This window comes from Mus caroli, unplaced genomic scaffold (genome assembly GCF_978045245.1).
Source record: "Mus caroli unplaced genomic scaffold, Mus_caroli_1 scaffold_12, whole genome shotgun sequence".
Taxonomy (NCBI): Eukaryota; Metazoa; Chordata; class Mammalia; order Rodentia; family Muridae; genus Mus; species Mus caroli.
The window spans coordinates 66,035,629-66,062,708 of record NW_028227267.1 but is presented as its reverse complement, the minus strand read 5'-3'; the positions used below and the strand labels follow the sequence as shown (position 1 = coordinate 66,062,708).

At 46.9% G+C, this 27,080-nt stretch overlaps 1 protein-coding gene and 1 pseudogene across 1 annotated transcript in view; both read right to left on the bottom strand.

The window, feature by feature from the left end:
* The window catches only part of Pebp4 (phosphatidylethanolamine binding protein 4), a 221,158-nt gene that overhangs the window by 96,294 nt on the left and 97,784 nt on the right, over positions 1-27,080 (bottom strand). The window contains exon 4 of the mRNA XM_021182056.2: positions 465-563. Coding sequence (XP_021037715.1) covers positions 465-563 — 99 coding nt within the window. The remainder of the gene's footprint in view (positions 1-464; positions 564-27,080) is intronic.
* Positions 10,687-11,169, bottom strand: LOC110309418 (small ribosomal subunit protein uS17 pseudogene; annotated as a pseudogene).

The window sequence follows — 27,080 nt, the reverse complement described above, 5'->3', positions numbered from 1 at the left end:
TTCTGTATAAAGAGGCAGCTCTCCCTGCATCCTTTGTGCCCCTGACACAGCAGTGGGAAGGCCCATCACATGATCCTCCCTTCTGCCAACAAAACTAGGGACCACCCCAACCCCAACCCCCACAAATCCACAATGATATGCTTGTGGACTTCCAGAAGTTTTGTGGGTCAGTTCTTCAGTCCTTGAAATTGGCATCGAAGAGGGGAGCTCTATCACAAAGAACAGCAACTGCACAGAAAACAAGAGTTTGCTGCTGCTCTCGCCCTGCCCACCATGGATCACATTTAGCTGTGTCTTTGAAGCTCTCAGAAACTTTGGGAATCTCACCCGGAAGGCCCCGCTCACCCTCATCTGCAGCTCTCTTGGATGAGTGCTAAGAAACCACAAAGGGCAGTGACCTCCCAGCTACAATGCCCAACAATTCCAATCAAGTTTGAATTGAAAACACCCCTTGGTCTCCTTACTGTGATGTTGGACACCAACCAGTGTCTCCAGTATTTCATCACGGGGTTAGACCTGCTGGGGGCATCTGGATCCACCATTACCAGCAGGTACAGCGCACCCTGTAACACAGGCATCAAGAAGTAATGTAACACCATGCCTGGCACTGGATAGGACAGTACCAAAGGAGAAGACTTCTCTCCCCGTCTCCAGCTGAGAAAGCAGCTGTTGATTACTGTATCCTGCCCACTTTGTTCTTGTGCTCATGGGTTTTTCCTCACGCTTAGTCTCAGAAAAGCGAAATCTATTAAATAGTCGCTAGGACTCTTGGCCTTGATGTAGAAATAATTCCAATGAGGTTTTACTAAGTACCTAGGGTGGGGGTGGGGAGGTGAGAGTCCATGACATCATGCATGACAGTATCCAGGCAGGCATGGCACAGGAGGAGCTGAGAGTTCTATGTCTTCATCCAAAGGCTGCTTGTGGAAGACTGACTTCCAGGCAACTAGGGTGAGGATCTTATAGCCACACCTACAGTGACACACCCATTCCAACCAGGTCACACCTATTCCAACAAGGCCACACCTTCAGATGGTGCCACTCCCTGGTCCAAGGATATACAAACCATCACAGGAGGCATGGGCAGAACGGAGAGGAGAGGGGAAGAGAGAGAGAGAGAGAGAGAGAGAGAGAGAGAGAGAGAGAGAGCGCTCTAAGGCTTTTCCTGGTATATTTGTAGAAAGAACTCTTGTGGCCTGACCAAGGGCAGACAAGGGAAGGAGTGGACCTGTTAAGTGGAGGGTGGTAGTTGGCCATAGGTTTTCTAGGGATAGATGAGGAGTGAATCACACAGGGCACTGCTTATGCCTTATCTTAAGTGTTTTGGGAGATCAGGTGGGCTGCCAGGTAGAGGAATAGTAAGCAGGGGATACAAGAGGCAGCAGGAACTAGGAAAGGATGATGGTATGTCGGATGATGATGGTAGAGGCGGAACCAGAAACCAAGAGGTGGCTCACAGAAGCATCTTCAGGTAGACTCAGCAGGGCTGGCTAATGGACTGGATAGTAGAACAGAGAGGAAGGCGTGGAGAAAGACATTCAGGAGTGACGTCTCATCTTCAGCTTGAGCACCTAGCTTATTTGTTTTGTTCTGTCTTTGAGACAGGGTCATGCTGTGTGGCCCAAGCTAGTTCTGAACTCACATTTCTCCTGCTCTTGCCACTGAGTTTGGGGATTACCTGTGTGGGCCACCATGCTTGGCTGGCAACTGGGTCAATGAACATAGCGATTAGGAGGGGAGAATGTTCAGAGGAGAGCATTGGCTTTCTGTTGTGGATCTGATAAGTTTGAAAGGTAGGCTAGAAGACAACCCACGTCTGCAGATCAGGAGCTAGAGTTCAAGGGTAATCCCTGGGCCAGCTGCATATGCATATCCGTGAGCCACAGACATGGAATCTGCAAGCATGTGACAGAACACGAGGGTTGACTCGGGAGCTCATGACTGAGCTTCAGATTGTGCAAACACTGACAGGGAAGAACCTGGCAAAGGAGTCAGAGGTAGATGAGGGAAGTGAGACCTGGAGAGCACGTGTGTCCCAAGAAAGAGAGTGTGCAGCATTTGGTAGAGTCCTTGCCTAGCACGCAGGGAGCCCTGGATGTAACCCCCAGGCACCACATAAGGGAGCATAGTATATACATCCATCATCCAACCAATCAAGAAGCAAGGGCAGAGGGGTCAGAAGTTCAAGGACATCCTCAACTGCATAGGAAGCTTGAGACCCTGACTCAAACACATTCTCTCTCTCTCTCTCTCTCTCTCTCTCTCTCTCTCTCTCTCTCTCTCTCTCTCACACACACACACACACACACACAAACACACACACACACACAAATACACACACACTAAATAATAAATAAATAAAATCACCAAAAAGTCAAGGAGGAGGATGGAGGTTAACCCACATCAAATGCTTTTAGATTCAAACGGTGGTTCTCAGCCTTCCTAATGATGTGGCCCTTTAATATAGTTCCTCATATTGTGGTGACCCCCCCCCAACTATAAAATTATTTTTGTTGATACTTCATAACTTTAATGTTGTTAGTGTTGTGAATCACAATGTAAACATCTGATATTTGTATCTATGACCTGAGACTCTGCGAGTGTCATTTGACTCCTAATGGGGTTACTGCCCACTGGTTGAGAACCACTGTGTTCCAGAAGAGCAAGATGTGAACCCAGGTATAACCAAATAAACTGACAATGTGGGAGATAACTTGGTAAGACCTGCCTGGGTGGGGTTGGGGTGAGAAGGAGTAGGAGGGGCTGAGAAGAGATGGGTTGAGCGGAAGTGGAAATGCTGTTAAAGCACAGCTGAGATGTGGAGTGGCTTCCACTAGGGAAGAGAGACTCAAGAGATTTTCTTTTATTTTTTTGATGGGTAATACATGGGAATGTTTGTAAACCAGTTGGAATCATCTAGTAAAAAGGGGGTACAGATGGCAGTGAGGAGAAAGGGTCATTGTAAAAGCCAAGTCTCTGCTAAGTCAGAGGATCCAGAACAAAACCAGAGACTGGGTCTTTGTTATGAGCAGGGACAGACGCAGAAGTGGAGGATGCAACAGTAACAAACCCTGACACTGTCTTCTGATTGACTGTAGCTTTTTGTGGTTAGAAGCAAGATGATTAGGAGGAAGGGATTATGAATAATTTGGGGATAGGAAGAAGAATAGGATTATATTCTACAGCAGCGTGCTGGTTAACCTTGGCAATTAGGTCTAACTCCGATGAAGATTTAGGCTAGTGATCTCCTCTAGAAGAAAGGAGGAAGAAAGTAATGATGGGAGAGGGTTACAGACATCTTGGCCCTCTTCTTGACCTACACACACACATAAGTGCTCCACATTGTCCCAAGCATCCTAGCAGAGGAGTGTTTATGAAGCTCTAAGGGAATGTGGAGGAAGGCAGCCTGAATTTTTCCACCGTAGGATTACAGGGTTGAGTTCAATCTCGAAGGATAAGCAGGTAAGGGGTCAGAAAAAAATCTCTTTTCAGGCAACACAAATGGAGTGTGTGGAGGCATGGGGCTGCTTGAGAAGGAGATGCCCAGAGTGAGTCTGTAATTTTCTCCTGGGCAAGATCATGCTGAGCTGAGCTGGGAGACAATGATCAAGCCAAGTGGTGGAAGAGACAGGCAGAAACAGCCTTTTCATGCATTTTCCAAGACTTGGAAAATTATCACGTATCTGGGGATGCTGAAGACCATCCAGGGAAAACTTGTGGAAAATCAAAGGAAAAGCCCAAGGACTCAAACAAGTGTGGAGACAAGATGGCAGAGAAGGGAGTTAGTTGAGAATTAGGGAGCCATGGAGTCGTGGACTCCAGGAGGATGGAGATGGGCTCGCCAGGGTGGCCCAGGGGAGATGTGGATCCACAGAGACCGTGGAGGTGGCCTAGGGGGCCACTCATTACTCTAAAGAAAGAAATAAACACAGGTTTTGCTGAGTGTTAAAACCCAAAAGGAAAAGCAAGCCACATGTTAGACACTGTAGAAGGCTACATCTGAGAATTCAAGGATAAGCTCAAACAAGTCTCCAAGGACTCAGGAAGGAAATATAAAAAAGGGAAACGCCAGGGTGTGTGTGTGTGTGTATGTGTGTGTGTGTGTGTGTGTGTGTGTGTGTGTGTGTGTGTGTGATCCCTGAAGACTTCCCGAAGGAGGAGCCTGCATGTTTGATGCATGCCAGAACTGGTTCTAGCTGAGCAGTAAAGAAAACAAAAACAAGCAAACAAACAAACAAACAAAGTACAGTTATTGTGAAAGAAGAAATCAATCCCCCGAACCTCCCATGCTTTCCTTTTTAGTTTCAAATGACATGACTGTCTACGTGAGAATCCCTTTTCAGAAACCCTGAAAACAACTAAGCCAATAAAAACAGTAAAGCAAGATGATACTAAAACACATACACCTTTTCTACATACTAATAATAGTAATGAAATGTACTTTTAAACCCCATTAAACCCCATTTACAGCTGTAACAAAAATCTAAACTGTCTCAGAATAAATATGATTAAAAACTGTAAGACTTACTAGAAAAAAACCCACAAAATTGAGTAGCTGGAGAGACATATTCTGCTTTTAAGCTGGAATAAGTATTTTTACAAAAACTTCAAGAAAAGGCTTTAATTAATTCATTAATAATTATTTTATTTTTAACTAAAATCTTAAGCATAATTTTAACTAAAATCTTAAGTAAATAGTTTGCAAACTTTATTCATGATTCTAAGACTTACAATTAAGTTTAAGGAACAAGCAATTAAAAGAAAAAAATCATCAGAGGCAGCACTGAGAAAGATGACATAGGGATGGCATTGACTTTGGAGTCATAAAAACATATTACAAAGCAAAAATAGTTAGAACAGCATGGCCCTGCAAGATAGGCACAGGAGACCTCATAGTGAGAAAGTAGAGTGTATATTTAATATATGATCATGGTCTTTAATACTTGCTATTTAATGTACGTGCTAAGCCAGAAGGGTAAGGGTGGGTGTTATTATTAACGGTGTAGGGAGTCAAATGTGCACACCTTTAATCAGAGCAGCTCTCTATGAGTTCAAGGCCAGCTTGGTGTTGGCCAATGCTACACAGCAAGACTTTGTCTCAGAAAAAAAGAAACACAAGAAAAACCAATTTAATTTATATAAATATTATGGCAATGTCAAAGTTTTATTTCTGTGGCTATGATAAAACATCCCAATCAAAAGCAACCTAAGGGAGGAAGGGATTTATTTGGCTCCCAGGTGACAGTCCATCATTTTGGGACACTTGGGGTTAAGGGACTCAAGCTTCTGTCACGTCACACCCACTGTCGAGGGCACGAGGGAGAACACCACCACCCTTGCCGCTGCACCTCTGCTGAGACAGCTCCTCACTATCTTACATAGTTAAGGGCCTGGTCATGGATTCGCATCGCCCACACCCAGACTGGGTCCTTCCCCCTCAGTTGTCAATCAAGACAACCCCCCACAGACCAGTGTGATTCCTCACTGAAACTCTCTCTCTTCTTGGGTGGTTCTATGTTGTGTTAGGTTGATAGCTAAAATTAGCCGGCACAGGGTTAATTGGCTCGTTCCATGGACTAGATAAATTGAGGTCTCTGTTTCTTTCAGGCATCAGAAAGCTGTCATATTTAAATATGAAAGTGAAAAAGACTACCTCTAGAAGCTGGTTTAATAACAGAACATTGAATCCGTGGAACAGAACACACTATTGGAGTGAGATCTTTATATCACTAATGTGAAATAAGCAAGTCGCAGAGCAGTGTGCATGACATCTTAAATGTGAGGAAAACTTTATATATCTAGCTATATATATATATTTATAGATATATCTCCATATGCACAGAAAAAATGTCTGGAGAAATACATACCAAACTGTTAACAGTAAATGGCATGAAAGAAAAGATTGATATCATCTGACTGGATATATTTTAAAGTCTTTTATATGGCAGAAAAAATGTTAAATAACATTCAAAGACAACAAATTGAGGAGAGATAGTTACAAAATCTATGAAAAGGTACTTAATACACAAAGTCCTTTTTTGAATCAACAAGAAAAGGACTGGTAGCAGGTATGGTGGTGCATGTCTTTAAATCCAAGCACACAGGTGGCAGAGGCAGGTGGATGTCTGTGAAGTCAAGGCCAGCTTGGTCTACAAAGTGAGTTCCAGGACAGCCAGGGTTGTTACACAGAGAAACCTTATCTCAAGAAGAAAAAAAATGAAAGGAGAGAAAGGAATAGACAATACTACGTACGCCAACTTTAAAAATAAGAAACACAAGCGATCTATACATGTAGGAACAATTTGTTGACTTTTACTAACAATGAAACACAAGCAAAATATAAAATCAAACCCTTTGTCTATAAATATGTATTTTTAATATTTTATCCCCAGAGTTTTAAAATATGTAGGATCAAAGGATGAGTTAGAAAAACCAATGAACCCCGCAAGTTCGTTGTCTTCTTAAAGAGGAAGGAAGGAGCAGACCATTTATCAAAAACGCACATACCCTATCTTTAGTTACCCTCTGAGTTGCTTTTCTGTCACTGTGACAAATGTCTGACCAAAAAAAAAAAAAAAAAAAAAGGTTCAAGGGAGGAAGGGCTTATTTGGGATTAGAATTCGAGGGGATACAGTCCATTGGGGCAAGCAGGAGCAGGAGGCAGCTGGTCACATGGCACTCCTTACTTAGAGGCACAGGAAGGTGGGCCAGGCTCTGAGCCCTCAGGGTGACCCTCTTCCTCCTCAGGGTTCCACAGCCTTCCAAAAACAGCGCCACCAGCTGGGCACCAGGTGTTTAAACACATGAGACAATGGGTGGCATTTCACATTCAAGCCACCACACAAGTCATGAAAAGACTAGGAAGCCAGGGAGTACATATGAATGTGCGCGACTGACAACTCTCTTAGGGGTGGAATAATTCAGAATCTTTTTTATCTTTATGCTTTTCTATATTTTCTAGAGTTTCTAAGGGAAAAAAACCCATGTTTTTGTGCTTAAAATATTTAGGCCTGGGGGGAGGGGGAGAATAAAGCCACCATACAAAGTTCCAGAATCTTCCTTCTCGTTCAGACAGCATCCAGGAGCATCACTGCCTATCGTGGGCTTCCCTTCAGTCCTCGTCCCTTGGCTTTCCTGCTAGCTCATCCCTGTCCCTGCTGTACCTCTTCTATGCACCTGTTGGCCTCTCTGCTCACTGCGCCAAGAGTCTTTTTAGGTGGCTCTGTGCTGCGTGGACCTTCCCACAGTGCTCATCGTGATTCATCCCCCAAGACTTCCTGTGTTTCCATTTTGGTCTGCATTGTGATGGTACTGTGGACCATTAGAACTAAGGGCCATTCATTCATGAGATCCCAGTGAGTCCCCAGTTTCTTTCTGGCTGCCTTCTTACCATGTGTCTTAGTTAGGGATACTAATGCTGTGATGAAAAACCATGACACAAAGCAACTTGGGCGAGAAGTGTTTATTTCACTCACAGGTCCGCATAACAGTTCATTACCAAAGATGGGGAGGGCAGGAGCTCAGGCAGGGAAGGACCGCAGAAGCTGGTTAAGAGGCCATGGAGGGGTGCTGCTTCCTGGCTTACTCCCAGGGCTTGCTCAGCCAGCTTTTTTTTTTTTAATAGAACCCAGGGTCAGCAGCCCAAAATGACATCACTTACAATGGGCTGGGCCCTCCCCCATCAATCACTAATTAAGAAAATGCCCTACAGACTGAGTTTATGGAGGCATTTTCTCAATTGAGGCTCCTTGCTTACAGATAACTCTGGCTCTGTCAAGTTGATATAAACTTAGGCAACACACCATGTGATCCTTGCATGCTCTCTGACATTGTGATGTCCACTAAAGGGTCCTTACCAGCACCAAGGATACATTTTTGTGATGCCCTTGAATCTCTAGAATGCTGAACCAAATCATCCTCTCTTCTTTATAAACCGCCCCAGCCTTCGGGTATTTTGTTAGAGCAACAGAAACTAGACAAACATTGTCACCTCCCTGCTACCTCAGAGACAACCTTTTCAGGAACTCAGCAGAAAAGAAAGGGCTTTGTGGCAATGGTGTTGTAGAGCTCTTTTAAGGGACCCAGGTCACAATGTGTCATGGTACTTTCCACAACCCTGACTACCAACAGAAGTTCCTAGCAAATATATTTAAGAGGTTGTGTGTGTGTGTGTGTGTGTGTGTGTGTGTGTGTAGGTTGTTCACAGGAGAAATAAGGAAACAAGCTCTTCCAGATCTGGGCCAGGCAACTGGAGGGAGATCTGACTGTTTGTGGAGCTTACAGGCTAGTGTGGTAACAGAAAGAGGCCAGCCGGTCTTCTAGAAGAGGAAACTTTCTTCCAACCATGGAGACCCTTTCTGTAAGCAGAGTGGAGGGGAAAGGATGTACAGTCAACATTGAAACAGTGGGAGCCCACTGGGCAGCTGTTCCTTGGCGGCGGCAGGAAATTATGTGTGGACAGGCCTGGGTGGGGTCAACTTGGAGGGGTCAACCCTGCAGAAAGCCATCATTCCACTCCTAGCTAAAAATCATCAGCAACAAACTGGTAAAGAACAGAGCTGTCCTCAGAGCCATTTGAACTCACTACCGGCTACCTGGCCCAGCCCAGGGACTGCTAGAAACCTCTTGGGGAGTGGGGTGGGGGGTGTGTGTGACAGGATCACAGTGATCTAGTAAGATGTTTGTTACACAGTGACCTGGGTCCAAGTTCAGCCCTCTCTTTCTGGCTTCTTCCTATTAAAAAAAAAAAAAGAAAGAAAAACAAAACAAAACAAAAAAAACCAAAGAGGCTGAAGGAGATGATCGTTATTTGGGTTCTAACCTTTGAATCCTGAGATTTCTAGGCACTAGAAAGGTGGGCCTGTTCATATGATCCAGTGATCCTGTTTCTAGGATTTGTCCAAAGACTGAAATCCAGGTCTCTGAGAGAGAACTATACTCCTATGTCCCCCCAGCATGAGTCACAGCAGCCAGGATACAGAGTCAGACAAATGTCCATGAAGAAACAATGGTGTTTGCAGATGCTCCTTAGCTTGTAATGAGGTTATATCACAGTAAACCATGGCAAGTAGATCAGGCTGAAAATTGAACGTGCCTTTATCATATGTGACCTGTCAATCATAATAGCTTAGCTTAAAGGTGTTCAGAAAATGTACATTCACTTGGGGAATGTATTTGGGGAATCACAAGATAGAATTCATGCTATCCCTAGCCTGGGAGCGGTAAAAAGTCAGATTTCCATTCAACACCTATTACTTTCATACTGCCATAAAGCCAAAAATGTCCTTAGCCAAGCCTTTGTAAATCACTGGCCGTCTATATACACAACAGGCTCTCGCACAGCTTTTAAAAGGGGTAATGACTGTAATATGCATATTACAGTGAAGTTTGAGGATGTTATCCTTCATAAAAGAAACCGTCATGAAATACCAAGTAATAAATGATTCCATCTGTGTGTGGTAGCCGAAACAGACAAATGGGCAAAAGAGGAGAGAACAGAGGCTGTTTGGTAGGGAGGGCTTATGGATAATTGCTAATCAATGCCTATAACGCAATCAATTTTACTGTAACTTAAACATTAGTTGAGGGTGAATCATTGCAAAGTAGGTACGGTATTAGTTACACAATGAAGTAGAATACAAAGAGGGTTGAGGAGATGGCTCAGTTGGCAATGAGCTTGCTGTGTACACTGAAGACCTAAGTTAGGATCCCTAGCATCTACACTTTTAAAGAGTTGGTTGAGGCAGTGTGCACCTATAATCCCAGCACTGGGGAGGCAGGAATAGGACAATCCCTGGGGCTTTCTGGCCATCCTGACTCGCCTCTTGGTTGACTTCCTGGTTTCATTGGAAACATGTCTCAAGACATAACTGAAGGACAATTGATGAGGATGATCCACAACACAGACCCCTGGCCTCTACACACTTACGTGCACCTGTGCACCGCCCACTCACCCCACATGCGCAATGTCCTGTGTGTGCTTTGGGAAAATCTCCAGGATAGATTAAGTGGAAAAAGCAAGATGAGGGACTATCTTACTTTCATGTTAGCAGTTAAAGGTATTTCTTCAAATGTGCTTGCTTGCCTTTGAATAAACAAATAGTGACTCTTCTGTTGCCATGCTTGAAACACCACGACCAAGACCACTTATAGAAGGCAGTGTTGCTTTGGGTTTGTGGTTCTGGAGGGAGAGGGAAACATCATGGTGAGGAGTCATAGCAATAGGCACCAGGCATGGTGGCAACAGCAGTCAACTGGGAACTCAAACTTCTGCCCCAGTGACATACTTTCTCCAGCAAGGCTGTGATCCGTAAGTAGCACCACCACCTGGGGATCAGGGGGTTCAAATGCCCAAGACTACGGGGGACATTCCTCATTCACAAACTGCAGGAACATATTTGAAATGATCAACCAAGTGGTAGAGTGCTAGGGGCAGATGGGATGGAGGGGACAGAGAGGCTTCTACATTGTCATTTGGCTTTTTGGAGCCCCATGAACACAGGACCTGCTAAAACTCAGACTTTGATTACAATATAAAGTGGAAGATGTGGTAAGAGGCAGGCCTTCAGGCTTGTTCTCACTCATGCAGAGTTTCCAAGAGATGGCCTCATAGCAGAGAGGTTGGGAATGTGTACTCCATTTTTTTAATTGGAAAATATTTGTTCTATGGAGTTGGCCAGAGTCCCCTCAGAACTTTGGAAACTGCTTGTTGGTGCCATCAGCCTTGGTGACCTTGAGCATATTGAAGTGAACAGTCTTGCTCAAGGGCCTACACTCTCCCACGGTGACAATGTCACCTATCTGTACATCTCTGAAACGGGGGGGACAGGGGCACAGGGGCACAGACATGTTCTTGTGATGCTTCTCAAAGTGATTGTACCTTTGGATGTAATGGAGATAGTCCCAGCGGATGACAATACTCCGCATCTTCATCTTGGTCACACCGCCAGACAGGGTCTGGTCTCAGATGGAGACATGACCACCGAAGGGGCATTTCTTGTCTATGTAGCTGCCCTGGATGGCCTCCTTGGGCATCTTGAAGCCTAGAGCGATGTTTGTGTAGTACTGGGGGGTTATTTACTTGGCAGTGTCTCCCAGAAAAACATGCTTCTTGCTTTGGAAGATTGTAGGCTGCTTTTGGTAAGCACGTTCCATCTGAGTGTTTGCCATTTTCCTGTACTCCATTTTTAAAGGATAAAATACTAGAGTCAAACCTTGTTACAAAGCATGCACAAGGTACGGGGGTGGGGGGGTGCTGGGCTTATGAAGTCTGGGGTCATGCTGATGACTTAGAAGCAGAATTAAGTATGAACTTGGCCATATGTACTTTTTTATTGTTATTGCTGTTTGATTGGTTTTCCTGCTTTGATGCAGGGTCTCAGGTAGCTTATCTTGACCCCTACACTTTCTATATAGCCTAAGATAACCTTGAACTTCTGTTCCTCCTGCCTCTGCCTCCTGAGAGCTGAGATTACAGGTATGTCTTACCACACCCTGCTGGTACAATGCTGGAGACTAGAGCCATGGCTTCTTGCATGCTAGGCAAACCCTCTATTCAATGAGCCACATCCCCGACACCCAGATAAATTCTTTAAATATGGCTATCCATTATAACTGACACATCATAAGTCCCTCTTGTAATTGAACAAGGGTTGTAGAGATATCTATAAGCCACACTGAGAACATTTCTGTCTCCCAGATGACCTTGTGCCTATTTTCTTCCCCAGATCTATGCAATCACTAAGTTGTTTTCTGCATCCTCAAATCTCCTTTTGCCTTTTCTAAGCATTCCATATGAATGGAATCGTGTCACATGTGGTCTTGTGTGCGTAGCTTCTCTTCTTGGCATCCTTCTCGGAAGTTCTTCCACATGGCACCACATATCAATATCTGTCAGTTCTTTTTTTTTTTTTTTTCTTTTTCCTTCTTTCAGAAAAGTATCTTACTGCATGTGAAGACATTTTGCTTATCTGGTTAAGAGAGACTTGGGTTGGTTTGTTTAGAACTAGTGAGGCCGACATGAACACTTTTCATGTCTTGGTGCACGTTTGTCTTCATTTCTCTTGGGGAGATTCGTGGAGAGGAATTTATGTGTAGGATGGTGTGCTGGCCATCTCTGCTAAACTTGACACAACTTAGAATCACTCTGGAAGAGACCCTAAATGAGTGACTGTCTGCATTAGGTGGTCTGTGGATGATTGCCTGAAGCTGATTGATGTGGGAAGACCTAGCCCACTGTGGGCAGCACCATTCCCTAGGCAGGAGATCCTGGAGCATAGAAGAAGGGAGAAATCAAGCTGAGTAAAAGCAAGCAAGTAAGCAAGTGAGCAGGCATCCATTTCTCTTGGTTCTTCACTGCTAATGGGATGTGACTAGCTGTTTGAAGTTCCTTCCTGAGCTTTTCCACAGTGATGGACTAGAATCTGGAATTGTAAGCTGAAGTATAGTCCTTGCCTGAGGTGTGGTATAGATGAATCGAGATGACTTCATACCTGAAGCCCTAATCCACAATGGATTGGTATTTGGATGTAATCACTTTTTAGGAGGTGGTTAGAGGGCAAGTGGGGTACTAGTGGGGGAGATTATTATCTTTATAAGAGACACGTTCAAGCATACTCTCCAACCTTCCCTCTTTATCAAGAGAGAGCTCCCTATAAATCAGGAAGTGAGCTTTCTCCAGACACTGAATCTGCATGGGACTTGACCTTGGATGTCTAGCCTACAGATCTATGAGAATAAATGTTTGTTTGAGCCACCCAGATGATGGAACTGTTGCTACAGAGGCCTAGTCAGACTCATGTGTAGAATAATTAGACCCTAGCTTGTGGCAATATTTTGGGAGGCCGTTGAGCCTATGAGAAATGGGGCCAGGCTAGCAGAAGGGTGGGTCTTTGACAGTCATATCCCTCCTTGGCTCGGACTTAATGCCTCTGCTTATTGATCTACCAAAATGCAAAGAGCCTCTGCCACATGCTGCCATCGCCACGAATGGAGCCTCTCTGCCCTGCCCCCCCCCCCCAACACAGTGGGCTGAAACTGTGAGCCAAAATAACTCTTCCTCCCCTGGGTCACTTCTACCAGGTCATTTGGTCACAGTAGCTCAAAATGATAGTGCACAGCCGAAGCTGACTAAGGCTGAGTCAATGCTGTCCCAATGTGGATACGAACGTGAGGCTCTCCAGTGCTCCTTCCTTTCACCTGGTCATTTATACAGTCCTCTTCCCCAGGGAGAAGGAGGGATGGCAACATAATCCCAGGGCAGATTATGAGCGTGTGTCAGTAGCCCTTAGGGCAGTCGTGAGTCCTAGAAACACTGAAAGGATGAAGCCCGTATTCATCCTGCCTTACTTTCTGGTGGTTTTGATGACCAGGAGAGACGGCTTCTGCTAGAGCTGGCCACTTCTCAAAGAGAACACACACGTTCTTCAAAGGCAAACCGACCTAGCTGAGGCTCACAACCTCAACCACCTCTCTTAGAAGGCTGAGCTGCTCTCCCCGATGGAATCATTGTTCTGGTTCGGATTTGGTTCCTATGATAAAAATCAGCTTGGGGAGGATAGGACTTGCGTGGTTTACAGGTTAATGTCTATCCCTGAGGGGAGACAAGGCAGAGACTCAAGGCAGTAGCTGGAAGCTGAAAAGCATGGAGGAACACTGCTTATTGTTTTGTTCAGCTGCCTTTCTTCTGTAGCTCAGCTCCTCCTGCCAAAGGAGGACACCACCTACAGTGGGCTGGGCTCTCTTTTACCAGTTAGCAAGTAAGAAAATACCAGCACAGGAGCTCGCATGCCAATCTGATGGAGGCAACTCGTCCATTGAGATATCCTCTTCCCAGGTTGACTATGTTTGTTTCCAGTTTACAAACTATGACAAGCACGGCAGAGGGGTAGGTTTGCCAGTATCCACCAGAACTGTTTAAGCCAGTCCATCTTTAACCCTGTCCAAATGCTTGCCTTGCTCTCCCCTATCTGGGAAAACTGTAATGGAGAGGGATCTCTCAAATTTTGAGCGGTGGAAACTTAATGGAGTTTGGAGGTGGGGCCTGTGGAGATAAGGAGGGTTAGGCGAGATTGTGAGGGCAGGGCCCGTGTGATGACATTAATGGATTTGTAAAAATAGTGTCATGGTATGACATGCTCTTACCATGTTCTCAGCCTCCAGAACCATGAGCCAAAGAGATCTCTACCCTTCACAGCTACTGAGACTGTGGTATTTGGTTATAGCAACAGGACGTACGCCAAGACTCGATGCTTATTCTGCCTTGTTCCCTCTGCCTCAAGATCTGCCACCTGCTTCTTTGTGTGACCCTTCCTGGTATGCGGCTCTTTGTGTCTTGAGATAAAAGCTTGCTCCTCGGTCACACTCCTTTCTGTTTGCCTGTCTTGCCACTCTCAAGTAAAACCAACCTCAGGTCAATTTTTGAGCAGGGCTCTTGACTCATGTCTCGTGCCAACTGTCTATGAAGTTCACTGGAGACTGACAGGAATATGTGTTCCCATTTTCCAAAGACCATGGACATGGCTTGTTGCCTATAGCATTCCTTCAATGGAATCTGGGCTGACAGGGCCAGGTCAGGTTCACAGTCAAGTTCAGTGTGTGTGTGTGTGTGTGTGTGTGTGTGTGTGTGTGTGTCTGTCTGTCTGTCTGTCTGTCTGTCTGTCTGTCTATCTGTCTATCTGTCTGTCTATGTACACAGCTATGGAATCCAGAGGTCAATGATGAATCATTGTCTATTTTCTGAGACAAGGTCTCACATTGATCCTGGAGTTCACCAGTTGACTAGACTGTCTCCTTAGTGAGCCCTAGAGATTCTGTTTCCACCTTGATGCACCGGGATTATAGATGTCACACCTTGCCATTTAAGTGGGCACTGGAGATGCAAATTCAAGTCCTTATGCTTGCTAGGCAGATGCTCAGGACACTGAGCCCTGTCCCCAGCCCTGTTCTCCAAGATAATGCTTAATCCTGCCTGTGTCTGAATATCACCCGTGGTGATTTTCAGAGCGCCAGGGCTAGGCTCCACTTCCCTGGCAGAGGTTTGGATTTACAAACACCCAGACATTGGCACTGAGTTGGCACCCTCCCAAGGGGGTTCTCATGCAGAGATAGGGACAAGAACCACAGCCCTAAAGTCTAGTTCCCTCAAAGTCCTCCCCAAGTCTCCCAACTCAGGTTCCTTTCCTCCCATTCAGGGCACTTTGCTTGGGGCAGGGCGGGGTCAGGGTGAAAGGGGCTTGTGTCTTCTTCATAAGGAAGTACGCCTCCCATGGAATCAGCTGTGGTCCTTGGGAGAGGACTTGAGCACCCATGGAACAGCTGAAGTACAAACACAGTCGCCCTGGCTCCCACAGAGCCTGAGTCCCACGGCTCGTGATGATGATGGGTGGAACACAAATTTAGCCTGCAGTGGGTAGAGGCTTGAGCCGCCCCCACAGAGTTCTGCATGGGAAATCTAGTTAAGAACCTCCTTCCTGGGAGGCTGCAGTGAGCAGCTGATCCTCACTGGGAGGTGAGCCTAACAGGATACCAGCTGGGCACTGCCCTGAAGCCCAAAGCCTTTCCATACCAGGACTGGTTCCTAGTCCATTGGACCCTTTCTTTGCCCAGTGCTAAGGAAGGAGTATCCATGATGGGTGAACGGGAAAGACTCCACCCAGGATCTGGGACTCCCATCATGCGTTGTGGATTAATTGTTTCTCTTGTGGCAGTGACCAAATACAAGCAAGTGAATAGGTCTATCATAGCTCAAGGTCTGGGAGGATGTGGTCCATCCTGGTGGAGGAGAGTGAGGTGGAGGCAGAGAGCTATGAATACCACTGCTCAGTCATTTTCTCCTTTTTATTCTGTCCAGGACCCCAGCCCATGGAATGGGGACGCCCATGTCTGAGGTGGGTCTCCTTCAGTTAAACCTTTCTGAGAACACCCTCATAGATATGCCCTGAAGTGGGTTCCTAATAGTGATTCTAAATCCCATCAAGTCGGTAAGGAATAGCAACCATCACACTTTGACATGTTGGGAAGAGGTGCTGTGCATGTTAGTGACTTTCGATATCAACATGACCAGGTAAATCCCGGATAGAATCAACTGGTGGGAGGAAAGAGTCATGTTGGCTCATGGCTTCTGAGGCAAGGTGACATTCACCATGAAGGCAGGTGAAATTCACGGCAGCAGGAACCTGTAGTAGAGCCTCCTTACCGGAGACAGATAAAAACGGGCTGGAACTGAGGGCTAGGCTCCAACCTTCAAAGGTGAACCCATTATGGACTGCCAACCAGACCCCACCCACCTAGAGATGCTCAACCTCCAACAACAGTGCTACCAGCTAGGAACAAATGCAGAAAGCATGAGCCTTGAGGGATCCACTTCAGATCCAAACCATCACGCTGTGGGTCAGCTGTCCCTCTCCCTCCCTTTCTCTGTTCCAGAGGCAGGGGGATGAAATATTAGGTCTCCTAGGACCTGTTGTAATGAAGTAAGGTATCATGTGGTCAAGATGCCAAAGGAAACCTCTGGGGAGGAGGTCTTTCCCCAGGCAAAAGGCAAAGTTACTAAGAGAAAATCCTTGGTGTCTCTCATCCCTTTGCCCATCCTCCTTCCTTCTGGGATGTAGCTGTGATGTGTGTATGGCAACCATCTTGTAACCAAGAGGGGACAAACACAAAGAAGTTCCTTGTACTGACAGTGAAAAGCAAACAGGCGTGAGGAGCTTGAATCTGTTTAAGGTGGCCAGGCCCCTAGAGCTGTGTGGTTCTTAGCCTTCTTAATGCTGGGACCCTTTAATAACAGTTCCTCATGTTGTGCTGACCCCCAACCATAAAAATTATCTCGTTGCTGCTCCATAGCTGTAATTTTGCTACTGTTATGTAGATATTCCATATGCAGAATATCTGGCATGTGGCCCCTGTGAAAAGGTCATTCAAGCCTCGGTGGGAGTCACGACCCACAGGTTGAGAAATGTTGCCCTAGACTCTTATTATGAAATGAACCCTTCAGCTTGGGTTGCAGGGATTTACACATGCCTAGTGACATAGATGCTGACCTCCCATGCTTGTTTAGGCAAGTAGGGGCTAGAGGCTGTCTGTCCGAAAGCCATGCTGATGGGTGGCAGCTCTCTGAGTCACTGCCAGGGGACCTGGCTTCTAACCCTGGTTTTTTCATCAAAATGAAGGCCATTTACCCTCTCTGGGGTGTGTTCTACTACTTTGAAAACAGGTCACAGTGTCTGCTTCCCAACACACGATTGCTTTTGATGTAGAGTGAGTTATAGGCATAAGATACATATATGCAGTGTTTAGGGGGCCAGGCTAGGTTCTATTGAACAAGTGTCACGGTGCCTGATCTCGGAGGTTCCTAGAACATTGGTTATCTTGATGTAACTTTCTCTAAGTGTCTGGTTCTCAAAGCTCAAGTGTGGGAACACTAGTGAACACAAAGTTGTGGCATCCTACATACATCTTCCTCTTTTCTCTCTCCACATCTCTAGGAGAACTGAGTTCTCTCAGAATGGATGGACTGTAGAATCCTGGAGTGCTGGAATGGCAAGGGCTGTGTGTCTCCATTGGGAACCTAACAAGGACTGTCTAGCATCTTCTACAGCTTCTGGGTCTTGGGTGCCCCTCAATGGTCTAGGAATGCGACTTTCTTGGGTTCCTCTCAGATCCTTATAAATAGCCATGTCTCACAGAGCCAATAAAAGCTTTCTGGTAACATGCACGTTCTTCATGCATGATTGTAGAATTAGTGCCATCCTTCTCACACACAGTGGCCTCAGACTCTCAGAGTCAACACATTCTCCAGCTACCTTCTGTTCAAGCACCAGTTCCTAGTGTCTCTGACGGCTCTGTGGTAGATCTGATACTTGCTGTGGTGCTTTGAATAGATATGGCCCCCATAGATTCATGTGTTTGAAGGCTTGGCCCATAGGGAGTGGCACTATTAGGAGGCCTTGTTTGAGGAAGTGTGTCACTGTGGGGGCAGGCTTTGAGGTCTCCTATGCTCAAGCTACATCCAGTATGGCACACAGTCCCCTTCAGCTGCATGCAGATCAAGATGTAGAACTCTCGGTTCTGCCTCTAGTTACATGTCTGCCTGGATACTGCCATGCTTCCCACCATGATGATAATGATCTGAAACTGTAAGCAAGCTCCAATGAAATGTTTGCCTTTATAAGAGTTGCTGTGGTCATAGTGTCTCTTCACAACAATAGAAGCCTAACTAAGACACCTGGCCTGAATGGTTCTCCAGCCACAGAGTGGCAATGTGTCAAAAGCCACAGTAGGAAGGGCTCCGCCCGATTCCAGTTTAAAGGTGCAAATGAATGGATGTTGCCCAGGAGAAGGTGAGATGGAAGTGTGAATCTTCATAGAAAAGGTGTCTGTGTGTGTGTGTGTGTGTGTGTGTGTGTGTGTGTGTTTGCAATGCTGGAGATGAATAGAGTCTAAGGATTCATAGACTAGACAAGCACTCTATGACTGAGCTACATTCCCAGTACGAAAAGAAAATCCCAGAGACTGAAGGAATGACCATCTAGAGACTGCCCCACCTGGGGATTCATCCCATAGACAGTCACCAAACTCAGACACTATTGTCGATGCCAACAAGTGCTTGCTGACAGGAGCCTGATAGAGCTGTCTCCTGAGAGCCTCCACCAGTGCCTGACAAATACAGAGGTGGATGCTCTCAGCCAACCACTGGACTGAGCACAAGGTCCCCAAAGGAGGAGCTAGAGAAAGGATCAAAGGAGCTGAAGGCGTTTGTAGCCCCATAGGAGGAACAACATGAACCAACCAATACCCGCAGAGCTCCCAGGGACTAAACCACCAACCAAAGAGCACACATGGCTCCAGCCACATAAGTAGCAGAGGATGGCCTTGTCTGTCATCAATGGGAGGAGAGGCCGTTGGTCCTGAGAAGGCTCGATGCTCCAGTGTAGGGGAATGCCAGGACAGGGAAGTGGGAGTGGGTGGGTTGATGAGCAAGGGGAGGGGAGATGGGATAGGGGGTTTTTGGAGGGGAAACCAGGAAAGGGGATAACATTTGAAATGTAAACAAAGAAAATATCCATTAAAAAAAAAGGTAATCCCACTCTTTCTCTGACTCTTGAGTGCTGGAATTAAAGACATGACACATGCCCTGCCTGAGAAGTAATATGAGGGAGAATCAGGGGTTGGTGGTGGCAGGTGACACAGGGTCAGGTCAGTCAGGCAACTTGCCTGAACTTTCTGGACACCATGTTCACTCTCTACCAGGTGGGTATAATAATAATTCTTTTCTCTTAAGTCATTATACATATTGTGAGTTAACAAATGGCTATGAATAGAGCCTGGGGCAGGTCAAGTGACCAAGAAAATTCCAGTCACGAGGAACAAATGACCTCCTCTAAAGTTCCAAACCATGTCTCAGGTCTTTAAACTTCACCCTCTTCTTTAACACAGAGGGACAGACAGACACAGCATGGGGAGTGAGGGGTAGAGGGACGGGGGGACAGATGGACAATGGGGCAGATTTGAGAGTCTACGGTTTTTTGGTTTTTTTTTTGGACTAGAGTTGTAATCGAGGGCCTCACCTATGTTAGGCATGTACACTGCCTTCAAGCCACACCCTAGCAATTAGTTGACTTCTACTCCTAACATTACGGACTCCCCCAAGATATACTTATTGGTAATGTGTTCTGGAGTCCCCATTTTTCAGCTGTGCTGCCCAGTACTCTGGAGACACTGGTCCCTGCTAAAGCGACTGTCCACTCAAGATGTCCAGGGGAAGGGGGATTTCCTCTTGGCTCATGTGGTCAGACGCCAAAAGGCTGCAGGCATGCCTAGTGATTAGTTCAAATCTTGATCAGTTCACTGTCGCGTCCTTTCCGTACAGCTGGAGCGTTCGGAACCTTCTAGGACACTGAAACTTCTCTGTTAACAAAGCCAAGTGATCTATTTAAATGTCTCATTAGTGGGTGAGCAGACCACAACAATCACTGCATGCTGATTGACAAATCGAGAAAGCATCCATACTGCCCAGGAGGCAGAAGCAGAGGGAAATGGAGGAAAAAAAAAAAGAAGGACAGGGATGAGTAGGGCACCTCTAGGATGCAAGCAGCAACCGTGCCATGTCCAGCTGCATGGCCTCGTTTGTATCTCCACCCTGGATTGTCCCTCCTCACCCTCTGTCTTTTCTTACATATAGCAATGTCACCACTGGTCACCAAGTGCTAATCTTTGGATTCTTCCTTCTGTGGACTTCTAAGGTCTGGGATCCGCCCTGCTCCTCTCCATTCCTGCTGACACATCTGAGAGCTTTGGGGACACTCCTGTCTCCACCACTTCCACCGCTTCCTGGTGGTCAGTTTCCCTCTTTTGCCACTCAAGTGACCCTGGCTTGCTAGGGGAGTGGCCTAGTGGGATCTTGGTACAGTTATTGAATGAGTAAACCAACCCGATTCACACTGTAGCTCCCTTACGTGGGTAGATATCCACACCCTGGTGCCAACCCAGGGTGATGAAAAGATGTCTGGGCCCTGGCTGTGACAATGGCTGCCTGGGATGCCCTTAGAAAGCAACTGGCTGCAGACCTCAGACTATGCACAGCTCTTATCCACCCTGGTGTGGGAGACCTTGTCCAGCTCACCCGGCTGTCTTCAGCATCCTTCATGCCACTTTCTCCCTGTGGGGTCTTCTGTGCCTTTTGACCCAGAGAAATAAAGCCCATTTGCATCCTGCTTGCCGGTTTGCTGGGTATGTCCACATCTTGAGCTGCACTTGTGCCTATGTAGGCACAGAGTTTTCCCAGGGTTACTTATTCTGGTTAAATGTCTGACCAGAAGCTACTCAGGAAAGTAGAGCCCTTTCATTTTGATTTTAGGGGATACAGCCCGTCCTGGCAGGAAAGGGATGCTGGCGTGAACACAAGGTAGTGGGTCTCATTGTCTTGAGAGAGAGGAAGCAGAGAGGAGACAGGAAGTGGGGCCGGGCTCAAGACCCACCCCCAGACCCCACTTCCTCCAGTAAGATTCCACCTCCTGCAGGCTGTGGATCCTGGCCATATAATAGTGCCACCACCTAGGAGCCGGTGGGAGATGTTTCATGGTCAGAGTCCCTCTTCCTAGGTGATGATTTTCTTCTATGCGTAGTAGGTGTTTAAAAAGCGTTTCTGAAATAAATTTGCCTATATCCCCTGCTGTGGGCAAGACTTTGTTTCCCACATGTTAGTAACGGTGAAGAGATGTTTCTGGTCCCAGAACTGGGTGAGGCCCTGCACTGGGCCATTCTCTGGGGAGCTTTGGTGCTACGCTTTCCCCCCGAGCTCCCAGGAAGTCAAGAGCAGTTTGAGAGCCCCCTTCCTGCCCCCACCAAGTATCCATTGAAATCACTGGCCGACTGACTCCCACTAGCACCAGCACACAAAACATTTGCCTGAAAACCAGGTCCTTGACTCTGTCGGCCCAGGATGTGGTGATTGCCTAAGCCAGAGCCTGGGCTATCCTGTCAGGCTTGCGCTGAGCTGTGTGGCACTGCCTCCTCTGTGCCAGGACAAAGCCGCTGCGGTCTCCAGGGCCCCTAGTGTGAAGGAATTTGAGTTCTAACTTTAGGTGGCTACGTGGCTGATGTCTGTTTGTGAATATCTCATTCCTCCTTTGGGTGCCCAGCTGGTGGGAACAGAACGGTAGTCATGGGACTGTCATCGTGTGCTGTCCAGGTTAACATGTAGCGTTTCTATTACTATTAACAGACTTTCTGCTCCTCACTCCATCTGTTCCTGAAATAATTGCAGTTGTACAGACCATGCCTTCGCTACAGGCAAGCTCTGGGGAAGAGGATAGTGCTTCTCTGAGGAGGAAAAAAAAAGTGTTAAAAAATAACAGCAAACATGAGAAGAGAGTGGGAATAGAGAGAGCAGTAGCTTTCCAATTTCTTTCGGATTCCGGCCTGCAAAGGCGGCGTTTTTCACACTCATCGGGGTGACCAAGCCCAGCTCTACGGGGTGAGTGAGTAGCTGGGCTGGTGGCTCAGCCTTTTGGAGACACGGTTGAACGAACGGTTGGACAGACTGAGGTGGGAACACTTTGGTCTGAGTGGAAGCGCTAGGGAGGCCAGAACCCCCAGCAAGAGACGGGGCATTGATTGGACCCTGGATGTCCTGCTCAGGGCTCTGGAAGGTAACACGACCAGGAAGGGATGACAGAGGATCAGGACAGGGTAGGGCAGGAGGAGACTGTGCGCTTCAGAAATGGGCTCTGTCTGGGCTTCTGTTCCTCCACACACAGAATTAGTGAGGGGGAACCTTAGAGAGACATTAGGGCAGTGGATGAGTTACTACAAAATATCCAGATTCTTCCCAGGGGCAGGGGTGACTAACACAAAGAACCTAGTGTGCTAAACACAGACTTTATTAAACACACACAGCAAATCTTGGCAGGTGCCACATGCTTTGAGCGTGAACCTGGTATGGGGTTTTCTCCCTGTGGGATGTAAAATTAGGTCTAACTGTGACTCCCAGTTAGGACTTGTTCTGACACCTTCCCTTTCTCTACCCAGCTCCTAAATGTGAGCTACCCAACTCGTAGGGCCTCCTCTCATCTTCAGTGAGGCTGAAGACAGAGCTAATCTATGGCCCCAGCCCCTCTTGGGAGGGCAGTGGAGGAGGCACCTTTGGCTTCTTATGCAGCATATGGATAAAGCCAGCTGTGTGCTTTCTAAGTCTTATTCCAATGTCAAGAGAGTGTTTCAAAGAAACTCACAGACTGTGATGAGACCATTGTAAATAAGACACTGGCTGAGGGAGGGAAATTGTGTGTGTGTGTGTGTGTGTGTGTGTGTGTGTGTGTGTGTGTGTGTGTTGAGGGATGGGAATAAGGCATACTGTGCTGCTCTCTAAATCCATCAGAAGATTCAAATAGGGTCTGTGAGATGGACCAGCAGGCAAACACGTGTGCTGTGCAGGCCTGAGGACTGGGGTTTGATTCTTCAAACCTGTGATGGGAACAGAAAGTGGGAACTGACTCTCCAGAGTGGCTCTGTGACCTCCACACACATGGTGGCACATGTGCCCCTGCACCCCCTCCCACACAACGATAATAAGTAAAAAAAAAAGTTAAAAATGATTTAAATAACTATTTTGGAAGGGTTCAGAGAATAGGTCAGAGAAGGGACAGGCCTACCAGTGCTTCCCACATTGCCAAAAACTTTGCACAAAAATGTTGAGACAGATTCTGCCTATTTCTCACGTGCTGATGTGACCAGACTGCTCTTGAGCTTTATAACAGGCTCTGAGTATCACAGGGATTTTATTGGAGGTGTGGTTGAAACCTGGACCCCATCAGGTGGTGGCCCCAGAACAACCTGCTTCGCCGATTAAGGAGTTGGAAGAGACAGCCCAGAGTGGCAGGGTCTTAGGAAAGCCCACCTGCTCTTCTCACAGATCTGACTGAGGAGAAAGAGAATTAGTCCCTTGAGACAATGTCTATACATGGCATTTCTGCCATCAACAGGCTGCACATAGACATATAATCTCAATATTATAACGGGGCTGAAAAATTCCTCTGTCGCTGTCGCTATTGTGCTGTGGTGCAGGTCTGTAATCTAGCACTTGGAGGCTGAGGTGGGGGGATATCAGGTTTGAGGTCAGCTTGGCTATAGAATAAGACCCTGTGTTTCAGAGAAAAAAATGTGTATCATATAACCAGTGTGCTCACTTTGGTGGTGTGCAAGCAAAGACGCTGTGTTATCACTCCTATGAAGAATGGCATAAACAATTGCCGACTGCCCCTAAGGAATCTAAAGAATACTGTTTCTTCTTTGCATATCCACTATCATTGCTATGTTCAGATATAGTCCTTCTTGCCAAAGAACAAAACAAAAACCAAACACAAACAGATAACAGCAACCAAACTCCAATGATGGCTAAGGAGGTGGCTCAGTCAGGGAAGTGCTGGTTACATAAACATCAGAGTCTTGAGTTCAACACCCCAGGACCTACATAGAAAAGCCCATGTGGTGCCCATGCTTGTAATCTCAGCACTGAGAGGATGACAACAGGCACATCTCTAGGGTTGTTGGCCAGTCAGCTTAGCCTCCTTGGCAACCCCCCAGATCAATAAGACACTCTTTCTCAAAGAACAAGGTCAAAGAGCATGGCCGTCTGAAGAAGGACGCCTAAAATTGACCTCTGACCTCCGTCCATGTGTTTGTCTATGTGCATCCTCACTCACGAGTGCACCCACACACATACGCACCCCACATACAATTGCAAACAGCACAAGCTGTGCGGTCATTGGCGGCCTTGGCAGCTCCTTCTTCCTGTTTTCCTTCTCTCGTTTGTTTGTTTGTTTGTTTGTTTGAATCAGGGTCTCACGTGTAGCTCTGGCTGCCCTGGAGCTTGCTATGTAGATCAGGCTGGCCCCGAATTTAACAAAATCCACCTGCCTCTGCCTCCCAGGTACTGGGATTAAAAGAGCACACACCACACCCATCTCTTTGTCTCTTGAGTGCGTGGAAAAGGCACAAGCCATGTTTGCTGACACTAATCTAGTTTAGCGTGAGTACACTCTAGGATGGTCACACCATAATGGGGTTGCCTAAAGTCCCATTCCTCAGAGCACGGCCCTGTTAGTCAGTGATACGTGGGTACCGACACATGGTTCCTAATGCACACAGGGTGCAGAGTGAGCATGCAGGCTGAGTGCAGGTATCAAGCATTTACGCTAGAGAATAAAGAGTTCATCCTGTCAAGAAGCCAACCACAAGCTGGGCGTGGTGGCGCACGCCTTTAATCCCAGCACTCGGGAGGCAGAGGCAGGCGGATTTCTGAGTTCGAGGCCAGCCTGGTCTACAAAGTGAGTTCCAGGACAGCTAGGGCTACACAGAGAAACCCTGTCTCGAAAAACCAAAAAAAAAAAAAAAAAAAAAAAAAAGAAGCCAACCACAGAGGAAAAACTCAACCACAGACAGCCAACTCCAAGCAGGCTGTGGCAGCATGGACCTGTAAGCACCGCCATTCTGGAAGGGGGGAAAGAAAGGTCTCCAGGGGAAAGCCAGCCTGGGCTACGCGTAGCAAGACACCGTCTCCAAACGAAAAATAGACTTTCAAACACTGGCATTATAAGTCGGCGCAATCCATCATAAAAGATTCTTAGGTAGGTAACAGGTACCACGCACAGCTCAGCACTACTGTGACCATTTTAAAGCCTCAGAGGGAGGCTGCCCAGCTTGCCCACGAGCACACGGTGGCCAAGCAGAAGCAGAAAACCAGCCACATTCTTCTGCCTATGGCTCTGGACATCTGGGGCATCCCGCTGCTGACTGAAGATGTGGGGATCTCCGTCCAAGGTATCCATGCTTTCTTAACCTGGTGTGTTCTGTGGGAAGGGACATAGTCGACAGTCTTACAAAGGCTTTTCACAGGCTGACTTTTAAGTACTTTGTCACTGACAGAGAGCAGATTAAAGATACAACAAGCAAGTCTCCTCCTTTGCACCTCTTCTCTGCATGTCCCTCTGAGTTCAACTCTCCTTTATGTGCATGCTAAGGAAAGGAACGTCATATCGGACCACTAGGAAATTGGATGCCACAGGAAATCTTTGGCCTGTGGAAATGTCACCTAATGAGTATAAGTCTGGATTCACTGAGAGGTCAGAGAAGTTAAGTAGGTTAAAGCCAGGTCAATGCCAGGTAGGAGTGGCTACAGAGGGTTCCCAGGAGACAGTGGCCCAAAGGTCTCCTGCATCCAGGGAGGACAAGGGAAGGTTAAGATCCACGATTAAGTCACCAGTGCGCCTCAGCCCAGACTCTGATAGCTCTGTGCTCATTTGGGGCTCTGGGCCATGGAGAGGGACATCCTCAAGGTCTTACAGAATGATACTAAGATGATGTGAGAGCCAACCAACAGAAGTTGAGATGTACCTGTGCTTTGAAGGGGCACAGTCTTGACCCTCAGAACTCTGGGAGTCTGGGCTGGAAAGACTTAAAAAGCAGCAGCCAGACAGACAGATGATAAGAACTGCTAACCTACACTGTGGGGGGCCAGTTTCTCCCATTGGTGAACCTCAAAAGTGAGACAGGCAGGAAACACAAATCCCTCCAAAAGGTTTTGGGGAAACCTGTGGGTGATTCATTCAGGATGTGTTTGGGGATAGGTGGTGACTTTTTTGAGAAGGTTCACAAGGAATACGCATACAGAGAAGAATGCTATCCACAAAAAAACCTCTCTGGGTCATGTTAGCTAGAGGCAGCACTCACAGACTTGACAGTCCAGGCCTGACAGGGACCTAGAGTCCCAATCAGATGTTCTTGTCAGACTGAAGGAGACAGAAAATATCCCGAGCAGATAAAATAAGGGTTATACGAGGCGGTCTCTGGTCCTTACAAACTCAGAAGCCCCACGTTTATGTGTTGTTAGAGGAAAGCCTTTTAAAAAAGAGAGAGAGTTAAACACAACTGTGATAAAATGGAAGGCATACGCCCCTGTCACCAGGCCAGGAGCCCAGTCAGTCTACAGAGACAAATGAGATCTGTGAAGGGCCACTCTGACCACCTCATGCGCGCGCGCGCACACACACACAGCCTGTGCAACCTCACAGAGCCGCCCCTACATACACATACACACACGCACAGTGCTTGTCTTAATGGTCTGTTATCTAGGAAACCTCAATCGGTTTTGAGTGGGGGAGTATTTTACAGTGAACCCCACAAATTACAGAGCTGGTCCTGGTTGGGAGCTACGCATCTGGCACAGTAATTGGGAGAAAGGGGGGTCGCAGAAAGGCTAAGGAAAAAGGCCAATCGAGGCAGCTGGATCCAAATGATACCAGGCAGCGAAGCATGTATAGAGGGACAGTTTCCTAGGTAACGGGTTGCTCCATCTAAGTGTCACACACATGCTTTGCTAAAAACAATTTCTAATAGCTGGGAATAAAACAGAGACCGGGCTCTAGGAACATGGAGATGGTGCTCAAGGACTGACTGTACAGCCTACCTGTATATGGAATCATCTAGAGGAGAGAGAGAGGGACACAGAGAGACAGAAAGGGGGAGGGGTCACGGACCCTCTTCTCAAGTAGATGTTTTAGGGCTTGCGAGCGGCCGCCTCTCTG